General features: G+C 45.8%; 1 protein-coding gene across 2 annotated transcripts in view; it reads right to left on the minus strand.

The window, feature by feature from the left end:
* The window catches only part of APPBP2 (amyloid beta precursor protein binding protein 2), a 296134-nt gene that overhangs the window by 55089 nt on the left and 220754 nt on the right, over window positions 1-20291 (minus strand). For both annotated transcript variants that reach the window (XR_015308361.1, XM_086954920.1), the window contains exons 9-10: window positions 15969-16093; window positions 14807-14892 (exon numbers count right to left, since the gene is read on the minus strand). Coding sequence is in view for 1 of the 2 variants with exons in the window: in XM_086954920.1 (XP_086811046.1) it covers window positions 14807-14892; window positions 15969-16093 (211 nt within the window). In the remaining variant the exon portion in view is untranslated. The remainder of the gene's footprint in view (window positions 1-14806; window positions 14893-15968; window positions 16094-20291) is intronic.

Raw genomic sequence — 20291 nt, forward strand, 5'->3', positions numbered from 1 at the left:
GTTTCAGGAAAGCCTGCCAGAGGGCTTTGGAATGCGGATTATGGCCAGTGCATGTGCGCCAGGCGCGCGCTCGCCATTTACTCCCCCGCCCCCCCGCCCCATTCATCAGACTTGAAAGGAAGCCGCTCGCACACCACCATTTGTCTGAGTCTCGGCATCAGACTTCAAATGAAGCCACTCCCCCACACGCCCCCCGCACACCCATCAGACTTCAAAGGCCTCGCTCTTGTGAGCCTTTATTTACTGGTTTCCTATTTCCCTTCTAAGTTCTTCCTACTCTGTCTTCACTTCCCCCGCTCTCTCTTGCTCCTTTCCCCACCTTTCCTCTTAACATTCCATGTTTATGTTATGTTGTTATATTATACAACGTTATGTAATTTTGTGACACACTTGTATGTAATGTTGATTTGTGCAGCGCTGCCAGTATTTCTGCTCCTACACAAGCAGGGCTGTGTCCTGGCCCCCTTCCTTTTTAACCTTTACACCAATTGCCTTGAGTTAGCCGTGTTGGAAGGGAGCCAGGACCTACCAACAATTGGCCATCGCCCCATTCCCGCACTACTGTATGCGGACGATTCGGTGATCATGGCAAGAACCCCAAACCGGCTGCAGCATCTTCTTAATAATTACTGTAATTTTATGTCATCTCTGGACCTGATGGTCAACATTAAAAAGACCTTTGTATTGCACATTGGTAAGCAAGTAAAGAAGCCTAAACCGATCTTTATCACTAAAGATAAGTTGGAAAGCACTAATACGTACCCTTATCTAGGTATTTTATTTGACAACAAAATGTCCTGGAAGCAGGCCATGTGCCGTAGGAAATTAATGTTTCTACGCGCAACAACTGCCCTGGTTACTTTTGCACGTAAACTTGGAAAGCCTCCTCCCGAAGAACTTCTGAAAATATACTATGCCAAATGCCACAGTGTGGCAGTTTATGGTGCGGGGGTGTGGGGCTACGCTGCCACAGAAGCTCTTCAGGTGGTAGAGAATGGTTTTATTAGATACATGCTGGCAACCCCAAAAGGCGCTCCAATCTACGGTAGCCATATCGAGCTGGGTATAGATTACATCACGGATAATATCAAAATCCAGCCCATTCTCTTATGGCACCGAGTTTGGACCACGGAGCAGTGCAATTTGACCCGCTCACTCATTATGGACTGCCTGGGCCTGGCCAACTGGAAAAAAATCCCCTGGCTGGCCTATGTGAGTAACTTTTTTAAGGATATATACATGACCATGTATTTCTTTGAGTCCTCAACCCTGTCAAGCATTTCAAGGGAAAACCTAAACATTTTATGCTTATCACATATGAGGGAGCTCCCCATATCCAAAGAAATTACCAAGATTTCCAATATCCAGATCTTAAGTGTTCAATCTGCCTTAGGCATTCAACCCTACTTGAAATATCACCTAAATGCATATGAAAAATATCTGTTGACCCGGTTTCGTTTTAATATTTTCTTTCGTATTGTTTCCTTTCCGAAAAAGCAAGATTGGTCAAAATCTATTACTAAGTGCCCATGTGATTATATTTCGGATCAATCCACAATCCATGTTACGCTATTTTGCAGATTTTATGAATTACCCCGAAAGCGTTGGATTATCCCACTATTGTCATCTATGGGTTTGAGATCCTGTTGTCCCGCTTTTCTTGCTCTACAATACCTAGACTCTGAATTTATTGCCAAACGCGTAGCTGGTTTTCTTAAAACATGTATAAAATATTGGTGTAAATATGACTAAATTGTCTTTTAATGCACTTGCACTTTACCAACAGTCTGTATAATAACCCCGTATGATTTTAACCTTATAATGTATCTCTTATTTATGAAAACTCTGTATGTTGGTACTACCCTTTCCGCCGTCCAATTTTTATATCTTGTCTGTTTTAATGTACTTTTTATGGTTCCTAAAAAATTACGGAAACCGAATAAAAGATATATGACTGACTGACTGACTGCTCCTACACAATGTTTGCTCCTGTTCCCTCTCTCACCTTCCGCTCAATCACCCCTCTCTCTTTTCCATACGTCCTCTGTCTACTTTCTCTAACTTCTCCGTTCTCTCCCTTGCACTTTTATTTTCAGTCCGTCACTCACTCCTTTCATCTCCTTTATCTAGCCTCATTCTTTCCTCCTTATTCATTTATTTTCGTCTTCCTCATCCCACTTTTCTGCTCTTCGACTCTCCTTTCTCACTTAATATTGCAGTTCCCCTTGGTTTATTTCCTCGGCGCTCTCATGCCGCAGTCCTTCTTTGCGGTCGTTCCTTGCATTGACTACCCACGTAGCCTCTCCTTGCTTTCCCTTATCTGTTACTCCACTGCTTGTCTGCTGTCTTTCATTCTATTTCCAGCTGTTTTGTCTGTCCCTGTCCTCTGTGGCGCCCCGCCTGTTCACTCCTTTCTCTCTCCTCGTAATGTTACCTCTCTCTGATTTTTTTTCTCCTCTTCGATCCTTCAGTTCATACCTGCTGTCTCCTCCCCCTGTCTTCTACAGGTATGTTTCTCCCTTCTTCTCCGTCCACCCATTCTGTCTCCTACAGGGCTGCTCTCTCCCAGCTCTGGGTCCTTATCTGAACTCCATTCCTTCTCTGCAGTCTTTCTTCTCTCTACCGCCCACCTTGCCTCTCCTTCCCCTCTTTCCGGTGCGCTCCACTCTGTCTTCCCTTCTCTCTCCTACGGATCTGTTCTCTCCCAGCTCTCTGTTCTTCGAGGTGATTTTACTCCCTCCCTGTTGTCTTCCTGTTTCTCTCTCCTTTATATTGTCTTGCCCTGCTCTCTTTCCTCTGTTGTGCTCTGCACCTCCTCTGTTGTCTTTCCTTCTCTTTATCTTCTTAAGCCTTCTTCAGTGCTGTCTCGCCCTTTCTTAGGTTTCATCTAAAGAGAGCATGCGCTGACAGCTAAAACAATTATCCTAAAAAGGGAGCTTAGAGCCCGCCCATTACTTACCTTTATTTACCATTGGTAGACTCCCACGTCATTCTTGCTTCTTTGCTTACCATTTGTCAGCTGCTCCTCCTGGCACCCTCACATCCCCTCACCCTCCCTCACACCCTAACCCTCACCCTCACAACCCCCTCACCCTCACAACCCCCTCACCCACCCACCCGCTCACCCACTCTCTCACACCCTTTCACCCTCCCACACCCTCTCACCCTCACACATTTCACCCTCACACCCCTCACCCTCACACCCCCTCACCTTCACACACCCTCACCCCCCCACACCCTTACACATGCCCTCACCCTCACACATCCCCTCACCCTCACACCCCCTCACCCACCCTCACTGCCCCTCCCCCTCACGCCCCCTCACCCTCACACCCCCTCACACACCTTCACCCTCACACCCCCTCACACACCCTCACAGCCCCTCACCCTCACACACACTCACCCTCACCCCCTCACACCCCTTCACCCTCACACACCTACTCACCCTCACAGCCCTCACCCACCCTCACACACCCTCACCCTCACCCCCTCACACACCCTCACACCCCACTCACCCTCACTCACCCTCACACTCTCGCCACACCCCCTCATTCTCACACACCCTCACTCACACACCCCCTCACCATCACACACCCTCACCCTCACCCACCCTCACCCTCCCTCACACTCACACACCCTCACCAGCATAGCATAACAAAACGCAGCATAGCATAACAAAAAAAAGCGTAGGATAGCAAAACATAGCATAGCATAACAAAACAAAGCATAGGATAGCAAAACAAAACACAGCATAACAAAACAAAATATAGCATAGCAAAACACAACAAAGCATAGCATAAGAAAACACAACAAAACATAGCATAGCAAAACAAAACATAGCATAACAAAACAAAGCATAACATAACAAAGCATAGCAAAACAAAACATAGCATAGTATAACAAAACATAGCATAACAAAACACAACAAAAGATAGCAGAACAAAACATAGCATAACATAATAAAACATAGCATAACATAGAACAAAGCATAGCATAACAAAACAGAACAAAACATAGCAAAACCCAACAAAACATAGCATAGCATAACAAAACACAACAAAACATGGAATACATAACAAAACATAGCATTTCAAAGCATAGCAAAACATAGCATAACAAAGCATAGCATAGCATAACAAAACATAGCATAACAAAACAGCATAACAAAACATAGCATAGCAAAACAAAGCATAGCAAAACAACGCACAACACAACATAGCATAGCATAACAAAACATAGCATAACAAAGCACAGCATAGCAAAACACAACAAAACATAGCATAGCATAACAAAACATAGCATATCATAACAAAACAAAGCATAGGATAGCAAAACTAAACATAGCATAACAAAACAAAGCATAGGAAAGCAAAAGTAAACATAGCATAACAAAACAAAGCATAGCATAGCAAAATAAAGCATAGCATAAGACACAACAAAACATAGGATATCAAAACATAGCATAACAAAACACAACATAGCATAACAAAACAAAGCATAGCATAGCATAGCAACACATAGCATAACAAAGCATAGCATAGAATAACAAAACATAGCATAACAAAGCATAGCATAGTAAAACAAAGCATAGCATAATAAAACACAACAAAGCATAGCATAACAAAACAGCATAACAAAGCATAGCATAGCATAGCAAAACACAACAAAACACAGTATAGCATAACAAAACAAAACATAGCATAGCATAACAAAACAAAGCATAGGATAGGATAGCAAAACGAAACATATCGTAGCATAACAAAACATAGCATGACATAACAAAACATACCATAACAAAATACAACAACACATAGCACAACAAAACATAGCATAGAATAACAAAACATAGCATAACAAAACATAGCTTAACAAAGCATAGCACAACAAAACATAGCATAACAAAACATAGCATAACAAATTATAGCATAGCAAAACATAGCATAGCATAACAAAACATAGCATAGCATAACAAAACACAGCATAGCATTGCATAACAAATCAAAGCATAGGATAGCAAAACATAGCATAGCACAACAAAACAAAACATAGGATAGAAAAACAAAACATAGCATACAGCATCACTCAGCACCGCCACAGCATCACTCAGAGGCACCAAAACATCACTATGCGCTACCACAGCATTACTGAACGTCACAGCATCACTCGTTCGCCATCACAACACCAATCAGTGCTACCACAGCATCAATCTGTGCAACCATTCAACAACACCTGATTATAATATTAATAATAATAATAATCCACATTTGTAAAGCGCACAATCACCCGTAGGGGCCTCTAGGCGCAGGGGGCCGTCGGGAAGATTAAGTAAGCTATTGCCCAGAGTCACATGGTGCTGGGCTAATCTGCCGCCGGTGCCAGGGATCGAACAGTGATCCCCAGATTTCGGAGTCAGTCGCCCTAGCCGCGGCGCCTCACCTCTTCAAATATGTTCTCTCAATGTTTCAAGTTTATTACAAATGTAACAAAAAGATGTTAATATTTCACTTCTGTTCATGGTTTTCGACACAATAAAATACACTGAACATAATCTTCACAAAAGTTATTTACAAAACTTTAAGCTATTGCCATTATAAATTATAATAACTTTTATGTAAGTATTAATTATTGAAAAAAAAATGAAACCCATTGTTATTTGTAATATCAATACATGTAAGTCACGTAAATACAACATATTGCATTACAAATGCTAAAGGTGTCACATTTGCGAAAGTTATAACTATTGCATTGCAAATGCTTGTTTTTAGGTCTGGCTCGACAATGCAGCTCTAGTAAACCTATTTGATCAAAAAAAGATCTTTTAAAAGTACTATAGAGAAGGACGGTGGTTCCGCCTAGATGTTGGTTCCTGTGATTAGAGCTTTTGATTTGTCAAAATCTGTGTGCTTCCACAGAAAGAGTGCGTACTCTCCAACAAGCTGGGATCAATTGTTTATCCAGCTGCTTGAACCAGGCACTCTATACGCACCTTTCATCACACATACAACTGTAATGAATAGAGCACGCCCTTTAAGGTCACACAAATGCCACTGAAAAGCTAGCTATTAAACAACGTTTCCTAGATATTTATGGTGTTTGTTATTCTCTGATTGGCATGTGTGAACTTTTATGCTAAATGCAGCAGGGCTTTGTTTGTTAAGGTGTCAATATTGACTAGCTTTTGATTTAGTGTCAACCGCTGGTTTGCCATTATGATTATCAAATTCAACTAGGTCGTAATGGATGGTTAGGGAGTTGTGTCTTTTCTCAGTAGGCAGGTGTCCTTTGAGGACTTGTAGACTTAGGATCTCTGCTCTTAGTATGAAGCATTCTTAGAGACAAATTCTTCAGGCTTCACATTATATAAGGATGTTATTTTTGACCTGTGAATGGATTGATCTTTACCCTGAGCATCTTCTGATGCCTCTACAACCTCTTCTTCTGAAATAGTGAGGTCATTTTCTTATGTCTCAACCGCTCTATTTCTGTCCAGCGAGCTGGAATATCTGGTCTCAGAGTTTTCGTATTAAACAGGGAGTATAGACGTCATTCTTCAGACTTGTGGCCTTTTGAAAATCAGAACATATACACATCCAATGTTCATTGCTTAGTGCATAATTCTGATGGCAGTTTGGTCAGAATTTAAACACTATGGACATGATTTCCAAAATAGAGTAGAGGAGACAAAGTTTACAACTTCCCCCATACTCAGTCTCCAGCCTGATCAAAGACTACAGTAAAACAAAAAGAAAAACTGTTTTCCTCTACCCTATGTGGTTCCTGGGTTGTCTGTTGGCCTCAACTCTATGCCTGTTGAACATGAAGTCTTCTTTTTCAACAGCATCATCTTCCTCTGGGAAGCTACCATTGGACACCTGGATCTTGGTAGTATTTTACCAGCAATTTATTAGATTTACATGAAATGAACTGTATCGCCATTTGATACTGGAGGCCTTATGGAGCTATATCCAGCAGAACCAGGTTATCTGGGCAAAGTAGTTGAGTAAAATGTTTATCAATAGCTTTTGGCAAGAAACCATTAGGATGTGACAAACAAGTCACCTTCTGTAACGTTCCTTCTAGTGGAGACTAACTGCAGATTCCTCACCTTGTGAATACCCACACCCATTCCCCCAATGCCAGCACAGCTCACCTGCACTGGCTTATAAAGATCCTGCCAGGTATTGTACAACCAGGGATATGCGCCGAGGACTCAGCAAGTTCCAGGGGCATAGAGCATAGGATCCATGACCCCACCCAGCCCGCTTGTTGAAGTACCACATGGCGGTGGTGTAACCTGCAACCAGCCCCTGTTGATGAACAGGAAACCTTTAATTCAAAGTGAATCACCTGTAACTCCAACAGACTGGAGGCAGTTTTCCGCGAGAGAAGAGCCACCTGGTCTCCACCTCTCCCATATGACCTCACCAACCCACCATTGATGCATCCGTCACATCTGTCAACTCTAGGTGGTTAGGGAGAGGGGTCTACCACCGGTAGAATTGAGATCCAACAACCACTACTGCAGATCTTTCTCAGTCTCCTCCAACACTTGGAAGACAGGTTCCCTTGGTGCTGAGCCTGTCTGAGACTTGGGATCTCAGTAATGAACCCACATGTGCCACCTGGCATGGTCCACTAGCAGGTTGCAGGAGACTAAGAGGCCAAGTAACCTCTGAGTCATTTTCACTGAGACCCAGGTCAAGGGTTGAAACATCATGATCAGAGGGAAGGCTTGAAACAGCACTGTTCTGAGGCTAGGTCCAATGAAAGTGAGCTTCTGGGACCGAGTCAGGTGTGACTTTGGGAGGTCGATGGAAAACACCAGATCGTCCATCATCCGGAGACGGTTCACAACTGTTTGAGGTTAACCTGCTTTTAGGCACCAGTCATCTAGTTGTGGAAAGACTGGTATTAGCAATCTCCTTAGATGGGCAGCATCCACCAGCATCTCTTTCGTGAACACCAACGGAACTGGTGAGGTCGAAGGGGAGCAGGGAGAACTGAATGTGCTTGTGGCCTACCTGAAAACACAGGTAGTAGACTCTGTGGGACTGCAGGACGGGCATGTAGGAATAGACATTCCTCAATTCTAAATCCACCATTCAGTAGTCTGGATCCAGGGCAGACTGAATTTAGGCCAGAGTGAGCATCTTGGACTTGTATTTCTTGAGAAAGAAATTCAGAGGGTGTAGGGTGTAGGTCTAGAATAAAACATAGTTTACCTCCTTCTGCACCAGAAAGTAACAATAGTAGCAGCCAGTCCTGACCACCGGATGCCTGCACCCTCTCTACAGCTCCTTTGTTCAAGAAAGTCTGAACCTTCTTCAATAAAACAGATAAGTGTTTCTCTAGTAGCTTTTCTGGTGTAGGAAGCATATTTAGAGGGATGCATAGGAAGGGTAGGGCATAACCATCTGGATGACCTGTAGCACCCACCTGTCTGGTGTGATGTCCTTGAAGCATATAACTTATCTGGTCTCCAGCCGGGTGACAGTGCGCCACTAAGGGCAAACCAAAGTGCTTTTGCAGCAGCTGTGGCAGGAGGGGTAAGGGACTGAATAGTGCATTGCTCCTGGAGGCCTGGACTGTGCCACACGGAACTATGGCCTCTACCCTGAAAGGCTTGCAAGGCCTGTTGCTGAGTAGGCAGTTTTTGGAAGCTTCGAAAAGGGTGACATTGTTGGAGGTAACTGCTACTAAAAGACCCTGGGAGCCTACTGTGGCCTTGCTTTCTTTAAGGCATTGGAGGGCAGGGTCCACCTTGTCTCTAAAGAGACAGGTGTCATCAAATAGCATGCCCATTAAAGAAGTTTGAACATCACTTGAGAAGCACATGGATCTAACACAAGCTTTGGTTCTGAAGTACCACGCTGGCACTGACAGCCGCAGACAGGCCAGAAAGAATTACATATTTAGCAGTGTTTTGGACGTGCTGAATTATTTGGCCTAAATTGGCCCAGAGGTCTTAGGGACCGTTAGCAATTTCTCACCCACCATTTGTCATAAATTATGCGCGCAATGTTCTAAGAGGCAACTGAAATCAGTAGTTGAAGCGTGGGGCCCGTCACAGATCTCAGAGCCATAGATAGAGTCAGAGCAGTCATCACCATCAGACTCAGGGACGGGTCCAAGAGGCACAGTTGGCATCCGGTATGAATCTACCAGCAATAACCTGAATTGGGCCCTTCCTTGGATAAGTGGGACCTGAAAGATCACCAGAGAGCTCCGGAAAAGTAACTAAGATGCGCAACATGGTTTTCTTGAAGGCCTGTATCTGCTGCAGTGTTGCGGATGGGCTTGGAAATGCGGATGAAATCGGGACCAGGCTGGTGATCGGGTCAGAGGTGGGAGAGAGGGATGGAGAGGTACCCTGACATTTGAGCAACTTCCTATGATGAGAGTGGCAGATGGGGAGTCATGTTTGGACTTGTGTTTTTTGTTCAATTTGGACTTACTCAAGTATTTGGAGTGGTAAGACGACTTCGGGATCAACACTTGAGAGGTTATTTCTGACTGATTATCTCCTTCCTCAAGAAGATTTGGTTGATTTCAAAATGAGCTGCTTAATCAGCACTTGGTCGTGTTTTTTGATGCATGTAAGGTTTTTTTCAGTGAAGAACAAATCATTCCTTTTCTTCAGGTTGCCCTTCATTTAGTGGAGAAATGTGTTAGTGAAAATACAATTAAGAGTGATATAGTTGCTTTATCAACTTGTTTTTACACTCAAATAAGGCTCATTATTTAAGCTCCCTATAGTGGTTAGTTTTTTTAAAGAGTTAAAAAACAGATTTCCCCCAACACCCTTCATTATTTTAGCTTTGAATTTAAATTTAGTGCTGGTAGATTGTTGGTACTGAAAAGTCACTGCATGGCAATGGAGATGCACCACTGCCCGAGTGCCCTAACTGTACTGATGTCTGGATAACAAATACAGATTTTTGTCTTAGGTAAACTTAAATTATGTGGGTGCGCCATAACATAGGCCTGTTTCACAGACTGCAGTCTTTTTGGACCAGGAGGGGCGCCCAAAGCGCTACCCTCATAGTTGTCAAAGTTTACTGCCTTTATCAGGAATTAAGAAGCATGAGCATGGTGGTGGCAGCATACTGTAAAGGGATCAGTGCGAGTGAACAGGTCCTTTTTACCTATGTCACGGAGTGTGACCTACAGGATCACTCATTTAACCCCTCCTGTGCTCATGACGAGCTCAGCTCGTCATGAGCCACGGCCCTCCGGTGCTCATGATGAGCTGAGCTCGTCATGACCGCACCCGTTAAATGGAACGCTCGCATGCTGGGCTGATTCCCCTGCTGTGCTGAGCGTTCCATTGGAACAGGCGTGGTCATAACAAGATCAGTTCGTCATGAGCACCGGAGCGTCGTGGCTCATGACATCCTGAGCTTGTCATGAGCACTTGGGCGCTGTGTGCGCCTCACCGCCCCCCAGCACAGCAGGGGAATCCTGCCAGCAGCGAAGGGGTTAAAGTTCCTTTGCTGTGTGCTTACCTGACCCTTGGTCTACACTGGTTTGGTGTTTACTGCTACGCAGCGCATGAGTGATGTACATGTGCTGGGTGTATGTGGGCCTGTGAAAGGCACATTACAGTGATAAAGCAGTACAGTGCAGTGTGTGTGTATGTTAAATGCATGTGCTGGGTGTATGTGTGCCTGTGAGTGATACAATACATGGCAGGTACCATTTTAGGATACTCTGGGCTGCATGGACAAACATGAGGAGAGCAGGTAGAGGAATTATCCCAGACATAGAGATGTTGTCCCCCCCCCCCCCCCCCCCCCCACCCCCCCTTGTCCCAAGGTACTCCTATGCCTCTTCTTCACGGATGGTCCTCCTATGCTCAATGCCCAGCTCCGCAGCCTGCCTCTACCAAAGCGGCGCCCTGTTACTCGCGACACCACCGTGTTATATGTAGCGTTACACACATGACCTTGGCAATCTACTGCACTTGCTGACTTAGAGGTGAGATGTCCTCCCCCCCTCATCTCCCCCCTCCCCCCCTCCTCCTCTCTTCCCCTCCTATCCCGTGTTAGCCGATAGCATTCCTAGGGTGGGGACCACACTGATTCTGACGGAGACCACCTCTGCATTCTTCTTTCTGTATTCTGTGGTTCCCCACTCCTACATCCTCTGATCCACATACAAGGTATGGTGGTACATAACGGGTGGGATTGTTCCTAGTTCTATGTTTTTTTTGGGGAAAAATTACAAAAGAAGCCTCATTTGCCTTCTCCTTGTATACGGTCTGCCTTCTCCTACTGCTAGATTTCTTGCTCAACCGGACTGTGCTCCATTTCTCACGCGGCCGGCCCTGACGGGTTGTAGGCGACATGCTGTGTCTACCCATCCTACCATGTTGTGTTCAGTATGTGCCTACCTTTACCCTCCTTCCCCCTGTCTTTACGAGGCTGCCGGCCTGAAACCTCAGGTTGTAGGCGAAGGCTATGTGTAGTGTATACTGCTTTAACATCTAATAAAGGCTTCAAAAAAAAAAAAAAAAAAAAAAAAAAAGACAGAGATGTGTGGTTTGCTACATTTGTGTACGCTGGCTGATACACACTGAAGAGAAGGAAGCTCTCCTTCTCTTCAAATAGTGCTCTTTGATGCAGAGAGTTCACAAGGAAGAGGCTTGGCACATTTTAGAAAGAGGTGATAAGAGAATAAGGCTGAAGCCCTGGGCTAACCTTTTGAAACGCATATCACTGTGGCTGACAACCTGGTGTGAACTCCTAGTCACTATCATGGCCTGTGTTGTGGGGTCGCTTCTGCTGTGACAGACTGATTTCTGGAGGGAGAGAGGGCAGAGGAGTGGACACTTCAAATAGAAGCAGACCCCCAGCATAAACTTCAAAGACCCAGACTCTAAATCCCATCTGATATCTGGAAATAGACTATAAGAAGTCTGTAAAAAAACTGTTGACGGTCAAGCAGCCAGTTGGGCTGTGCGAGTAGGAGCGCTGTAACCTGTTACCAGGACTGGGGACTAATAATAATAATAATAATATCAGTATTTGTAAAGGGCACAGCTACCTACAACGAGGTGTCCTGGTGCTGGGGGCCGTCTGGAAGATTAAGAGAGCTATTGCCCAGAGTCACATGGTGCTGGACTAACCTGTCGCCGGTGCTGGAGATCGAACCGTGAACCCCGTGGTCTGGAGTCAGGCACCCTGGCCGCTGCGCCACACCTCTACCTTAGGCTGCTAGTCTCCCAGCTGGAAGAGTGGACATCACCCAGGGATCGAAGGCTACCTGCCTTTGTCAAGACCAGTGTGCCCTGTGAGGAAGAAGCAAGCGTTGGAGGGAGCGAGGTTCAGTGAGGAATCCTATCAAGTGTTTTCCCATAGCGAGGGGACAGCTGCTGCCCCAACTGGGTCTATACCCAGTTGCAGTGAAAATTGGTGAACCCAAGGTAAGACGTAACCACAACTGCAATAAATGGGTCATCGCCTGTGTGCAGCAACGAACAGACGACCTTGTATGCCAGGAGGTGCAGCCATGAAGAGACTGCTGACTCCTACGCCGACGACACCCAGCTCATCCTCTCCCTCACCAGCGACCCCACCACCGCCAGAGCCAACCTACACGAAGGGATGAAAAACGTCACCGACTGGATGAGGAACAGCCGCCTTAAACGGAACTCAGACAAGACGGAAGTCCTCATCCTGGGATCATCACCCTCCGCCTGGGACGACTCCTGGTGGCCCCCGGCCCTGGGCACCGCTCCCAAACCGACGGACCACGCACGCATCCTGGGCTTCATCCTGGACTCCTCCCTGTCAATGACCAGACAAGTCAACGCCATCTTATCCTCGTGCTTCAAGACCCTGCGCATGCTCCGCAAGATCTTCAGATGGATCCCCACGGAAACCAGGAAGACCGTCACCCAGGCACTCGTCACCAGCCGACTTGACTACGGGAACACCCTCTACGCCGGAACCACAGCGAAACTTCAAAAAAGACTCCAACGCATCCAGAACGCCTCCGCCCGACTCATCCTCGACATCCCCCGACACAGCCACATCACCGGACACCTGAGAGACCTGCACTGGCTCCCCGTCAGCAAGAGAATCACGTTCAGACTCCTCACCCACGCACACAAGGCTCTCCCCACGACCTGGGCCCCAAGTACCTCAACGACCGCATGACCTTCTACACGCCCACCCGCCAGCTACGATCGACCGGCCACGCACTCGCCACCGTACCACGCATCCGCATAGCCATCGCCGGAGGAAGATCCTTCTCCTACATGGCAGCCAAGACGTGGAACTCCCTCCCCACCCACCTCCGGCGAACCCAAGACCATCTCGCCTTCAGGAAGCAGCTCAAGACCTGGCTGTTCGAGCAGTAACTTTCCCCTCCCCCAGCGCCTTGAGACCCTCCCGGGTGAGTAGTGCGCTATACAAATGACGTGATTGATTGAAGGGGCTGTAGCCCGTGTAAGGTAGAAAGCCAGCGACCCTGTATGCCAAGAGGGGTAGCCCTGAAGAGATTTCTGGGCTGAGTGGGCCTTAGCCAGTGTGCTGTGGTGAAACATGACCCTGTACTGCAAGAGGAGCTGCTATGAAGAAATCTTTTGTCCTCTCCATCCATCGCGGGAATGACCAAAGACCTCACCCAGCTTGGAGGAGCCACAGAAAACCTTTAGCCACTGTGGCTAAATGACTGTGTGAGGAACTTGAGGTAAGTAGAGCGCATCCCACCTGGGCTGCGTTCAAAAAAGTTAGCGGAGACAGCCGCGCTGCAGCTCCTGTGCCACGGAGGGGGTGCGCTCTGATCCTGCTGATTATCAGCCTGTCGGCCCCGGAGACACTTGCTTGTAAGATTGTGCCTTGGCACTGAAACAATTTTGCCTTTTATATAAAGTTGGACTCCTGAGACTCTGACTAGCTAGGCTTCACCGGAATGTCACCTATAGTGAATAGGAAAAAAACACTACTGCTAGAGCTAGGAGGGCGTGTGACTTAGGGAACCACCTAAGAAACATTAGAGCCCTGACCTGAAGGGACTGTGGATTTTAGGTGTGAATGTTATATTTCCCTTTGTGGTAGTAGCTGTAAAATAAATATTTTTTTCCATAAAAGTATTTTATGGACAGTCATTTATTGCTGGAGCACAGGTTTTGAGTTGTGAGCCTGTGCTTACCTCCTGTATCTACTCTCCTCCCCCCTCCCCCCGGCCCCTTCTCCACCCCTGACTGCTCGACTCACTCTACTACTGAGATTCATGTGCTGAAGGGGTACCAGCTGCTCTGGACCCGAATAGGTCAAGTCCCGGGACACCAGGAATACAAGGACTCGACCCTCACGGCTGGGCCCAGTAACCCAGGTTTGCCCGATGGCTCTCTGAACAGGGCTCTGACAATACCACACGCTAACAAATTTTAAATTTAAATCTGCCAAGAATTTAAGGCAAAGGCTACAAAAACTGACATTCGGTCAGGGACCAGTACTCTATGTAAAATGGTATTGTCAGGCTCAAAGTGACTATTTACTTTGAAGACTAGAGTACCATGGTACCCTTTAAGCAGAAGAGACTACCACCTATGCGCCAGAATATAAAGATCTGGGCTGGCTTGGATGATGTTTATGCCAGTGGTCACCAATGATCAGAATGCACATGGAACTGTGGTGAAAGTGATTCTTCCTCCTGTTAGCTTTAAAAATATTACCTTCAGCAGAAAGTTATGCTCACTAAATCCATTTTGTTACAAGTCCAGCACTTACTCTTAACAAAAATGTACCTTTTATCTAAGAATCATATGCTTACGCAACAGAAGTTAAAATAGAAGTACCTTTGACTCTCTTGGAAGAAGCCAGAAGAAGATGGTCTTCTGGGAGAATATGCGTGATAATGTCTATGGCACGCTCTGCATGAAATCTGAAACGAGAGCAAACATTGGAAAGTCAGCATGCTTGGTGCCAGTAGCAGAGTATTCTGAATAGAGCAGGCTTTCACAGTAAACAAGATAGTGGGTTAGGCAAGTGCAGTGCCCAGGAAACTGAAGCTTTTAACTCACGAGTGGCAGCGCTCTGCTGAATGGCTGTGAAAAAACATTATAAGACCAAATATACATTATTTTGAGAATGTCGATTTGGTTTACTTCAACAGGCACGTAAAACACAATGGTGAGGGCCAATTAAGTCACCATCAAAACAAGGAACCGTGAACCAGCCAATGCAGTACTTTGCTATACTGTCCGTCATGTCGCACGTGCTGTAGACATAAGAGACAGAGGTATTTCTTATGTCCAAAAGACACAATCAAAATAAATCATAGGCCTCTGCCCATTACAATAGGTCTGTTTTCTGTAGTATTGAGATATGAGAGCCCCTTAGGTACCTATCAATTAATTGAGTAATAACCCATAGCTCACTCTTCGTTCCTAATGCAGTCGGCTGAACCAATCTTACTCATGATAGACATATAATCATAACAGAAAAGAAACCTCTCAAATGCTAAACAGATTACAGATTAAACCATACTTACATAGTGTAGATTGCTAACCTCTGCCACAATTCCAACCGTCTCTGGCTCATCTTTCCAGTATTTTGATTTGAACATTGAAATACCAAGTAAGTGAATTTAACTAATCTTTGAGAAACTTCACCAAGTTGATTACTTGCAAACATTATTGTAAACCAAAATTTCGCAATAATCAACTCCTGCTCCATCAGCCAGACCTTTCTTGAAACCCCGCCAATTCTACCAACCTGCCACAGGGGTCGCTCTTTTTGGGCACTTATCTCCAGTCACTTATTACATATACCAAAGATCCGAGAACAATCAAATTAAATAACGTAAAGAAAACATACAAAAGAAATATTTGAAGTCCCAAATTCATTACGCAATTGAGTGTTAGTAATACATAAAGGCACATAATAAAACTGTTGTTCCTAAGAACCTTATAAGGTTTTCTGAAAAATACATTTTGAATTCAGAATTCTAGCACTTACAGTGCATTGTCAAATTTTCCAGAGCTGTATTGGTGAACATAAGAAGAATAGGCCAAGTCTTCATGAGCTGTAGCGACATGGATATTTTTACCTCCAAATACTGATTGTCGAATATCAAGGGCAGTCTGAAATATTTAACAAGAAAATTGCACAATTAACTCAACTATGTATGCTTAACCTGTGATATGTTCAATTTGTCATACAAAATTACTGTACTCATTAGTATCAATAAATATCTTTCAGCAACTAGATCAACATTTGTCCACATTGCTAGATTATTGGTTACTCGCATGCAGAGACAATAGAAAAAACTAGCTTGCAGTATTTCACTTGGATTGCATTTGCGCATTACTACTTGTGGAAAAAAAAGAGATGACCCTGTACCCGATTATACCACACCATTACAGATTCCCTCTAGGAGCAATGGCCTCCAATCATCAAAGTTTTAGGGACATCAAGTTAAACTGAGGTGCATTGATAACATTGACAGATGCATGCAAGATGTCTGGTGTCTTCCCCATTCAGATTGTGTATGTTTGATGTAGTATAAGACAGCCATTCCTTATGGCCAAAATGCAGCTCCTGCATAAGTAGTACTTGTAGAGAGGCAGCACATTTTTTGTAATGAGACTTCCTACAATGTTTTCTGGTTCTGGTCCCCTTAAATCCAGTACCTTTACACGAGTCCCAAATTTAGTGCCTCAAAAGAGCATGCACTCTTGGGTACAGAGTATATGCACTTGTTTCATTTGAAAGGTAGAGCAGGGCCACAATACGTTCAATGGGAGAGTACAGACACACTCCGCAGCAAAGAAGGCGACTGAGATAGTGACTAAGATAGTGAGACCTGCACTTTTATATTTCCTTTTCAAGCACTAAAGTCTAAAAGACACAAAGCCCAACAGGACAGGACAGCAATGTGTGATATGAAAGAAACATCCTCACTCACAGATCTGTCCAAATGCCACACGATAATAACTAAAAATAGATTCCTTAAAATTCTGTGCGGGCAAGACCAGCAATGGAATGTTTGACCTGACCGTCGGAGAGCGAGTTGGTGATTCCAGGGACTGCGGGTTTCGCCGAGCACAGGACACCACTTCCACTTCCACTTCTCGCGGCCCCCGCTCTGCGGGAGCCGCTCGTGCAGGAGTGCTTTGGTGCTGCTGATTTGAGAGGGGCTCCGGACCAGGACTAATTGTTCACCACCCACAGGCGCATTGCGGGACTGCGAGGACCAGCGTGCAGCGCGGCTTGACATCTCCCGCAGCTGGTCCTCTTCCTGCCCCCACCTGCCGCCTAGTAAAAGCAAGCTCAGGAACTGCTTACCGGGTTGCTGTTAGGTTGACCTGACCCGCGGAGAGCGAGTTGGTGATTCCAGGGATTGCGGGTTTCGCAGAGCGGAGGACACCACTTCCACTTCTTGCGGCCCCCGCTTTGCGGGGGCCGCTCGTGCAGGAGTGCTCAGGTGCTGATTTGAGAGGGGCTCCGGACCAGGACTAATTCTTCACCCCCCACAGGTGCATTGCGGGACTGCGAGGACCAGCATGCAGCGCGGCTTGACATCTGCCGCAGCTGGTCCTCTTCCCACCCCCACCTGCCGCCTAGTAAAAGCAAGCTCAGGAACTGCTTACCGGGTTGCTGTTTGTTTGACCTGACCCTCGGAGAGCGAGTTGGTGATTCCAGGGACTGCGGGTTTCGCCAAGCGCCGGACACCACTTCCACTTCTCGCGGCCCCCGCTCCGCGGGAGCCGCTCCTGCAGGAGTGCTCAGATGCTGCTGATTTGAGAGGGGCTCCGGACCAGGACTAATTGTTCACCCCCCACAGGCGCATTGCGGGACTGCGAGGACCAGCGTGCAGCGCGGCTTGACATCTGCCGCAGCTGGTCCTCTTCCCGCCCCCACCTGCTGCTTTTTACGGACAAGGCCGGGCTGGGCCACCCCCCTAAGACCTTACCCAATACATTGTCCCATACTCAGGTGTACTAGTCGTTTTGTCGACCGTTGCGGACTAATTTGTTGTGTATAATTTCCCTATACGTCAATCCATTAACTAGAGTCTTGTTTTACCAACATGGCTGCTCAGTCGGATAAAGGGGGCAAGACTGGGCTGAAATCAACTGGTGGAAGTCTAATGGGAACTTTAGATAATTACATTACTCGGGTTGCAGCTGTTCTGGATCAAGAAATAGTTGAAGCTGAAAAAAGACTGTCTAACGAAAAGTTTTCTAAAAGGACGTCTTTGGGTCTAATCCAGCACTGCACTACCCCAGAGAATCGAATAAGCCAACATTTAAGTGACCTGGGACTCCCACAGACTAGTATAGAGTTAGATTCGCTCAATAATCATTCCTTGGGAAATAGCTCTCAAAATTCACAGACAGGTAGAGCTGCCAGGTGTTAAATTTCTCCTCTGTAACTCCTCCCCCGATTACTCCTGTCTGCCATATAGTTGATTCTCCACTTCCATGCAACCTACCTACAGGCAAAAGAAAGCGAGGGGGAGGTGGACAGAAAGACAAAAGAGCAAAAATCCCAAAGTTATTGGATAAAGGGGCTAAATCTCAGGGCTCCCCGGTTCATATTCAGCCTACTACTTCAGTGCAACCGCACCTAACGTTTAAGCCAATAGTTGCTGCACAAGGGGATGGGGTTTTGTTGGGCCAGTTAGAACACATAATTAGATCTCTGATACTCCCCCTAATAGAGAGACTGAAAATAATCACTGTTAGTTTAGGCAAGTTGGAACAAGTTACCATTAACAATTCAAATATGTTACACTCCCTATCTGCTAATAAGAAGGTGGGAGCTGACTCTACAAGCAGTCGAATGGGAAGTTCACAACGATTCCCAATTAACATCACCTTGCAAAAGTGCATCCCATATAGCAAATGGGCCTATGATAAACAGTGTTAACAAAGTAATTGACCAGAGGGGTAGAGATCTGGGTATCGAGGTAGGCAAGTGCCTCACAGGGAATCTCCAGTCCCATCAGGAGGTCGGTGCTCAGCCATCTAAACCAGCCAAGGGCCCTATCAACTCTAATAGGTCGGCCAATGCTATAGGCAACCTATCTATCTTAGATCTACCTCCCCAAAGCACTTCTCTAGTGGTGGTTTTGGCTAAAGTCCCCCCCCTACGTCAAGGGGAAATAGAGGACTACATTCAATTAAAGAATAAGGTTACCCACTGCTTCTCACAAAATATTGAGGGCGGGCACATGATAGGCCATAATATAATTATGGCCCACCAAGTTGCATGGTTGGGAAGCTCCAGGAAAAATCGAGAGGGTGACTGTATAGTTATAAACTTTAATAGTCCAAAACCAGTAGCTAGGATCCTTAGGGAGTCAGAGCGAAGTACAAATTGACAGGGGATAGAAATCTTGCCTTTGGGGTTCTTTTACAGACCCAGAAATCAGGGTAAATTTAACTACTGGAACCCCATGAATAAGATGTCTGTAAATAATTTTCGTTTTCCTTTGGGAACAGGAGGGTGGAATACAATACCCATGAAAACAAATAGAGCTTGGCTTAGTGGAGACACAGGACATATCACAGATGTTGAGGTTACAAATAGATTTAACATCCTCTCAGGCCTAAACCACTGTGACTGACTGCGTAATAAGCAAGCTAGCAGTCACTCACAGGAAAACTTTAATCCCTTTCCTGCTTACTCTTCACATGGGGTTGATACGATAAATGAAAACAGCTATCCTGTTGCAGTTATTGGTAACGATACTGCTTTCCCTACGCCCCCAGTAGGTATCCCATCAGGACTTTGCCATGGTGTGAGGGATCGTGTGGGAAAACTAGTTTTGTGAAACACAGCTGGCATACGCCTTAAACAGGAATCGCAGGATTGGTTAAAATTCATTAACACCTTTGACGTGTGTATCTTCCAGGAGACGTGGTTGCGTGAACCCTCCTTCGCCCTGGGGTATCTGAATTACTCGGTCCCAGCAACGAAAGGCCCTAAGGGGTGCCCCATGGGTGGTATGACTATCTGGGTCAGGCAAAGCATGTCGCTATCGATCAAGGTGGTCGAAGTTGGAAGTAAAGATATTCAACACATCAAAGTGGATTTGGGCTCTTTAGAATGGCTTGACATTTATAATGTCTATGCCAGAGGGAACAAGGGGGGGAGGTCAGAGGTTTTAGCGGCCTTGGCCCACCTCCTTGAAACCCATTCGCCAGACAATAATATTATCATAGCCGGTGACCTGAACCGCACTTTTGAACCCTTGGCCATTTGCGACGACTTTGCAGGGGAGGAAGAGGACATGCAATGGGGGGTCCCAAAATTAGAACTGAAACCTGTCAC

The sequence above is a fragment of the Lissotriton vulgaris genome, chromosome 2_1 (genome assembly GCF_964263255.1).
Source record: "Lissotriton vulgaris chromosome 2_1, aLisVul1.2, whole genome shotgun sequence".
Lineage (NCBI taxonomy): Eukaryota > Metazoa > Chordata > Amphibia > Caudata > Salamandridae > Lissotriton > Lissotriton vulgaris.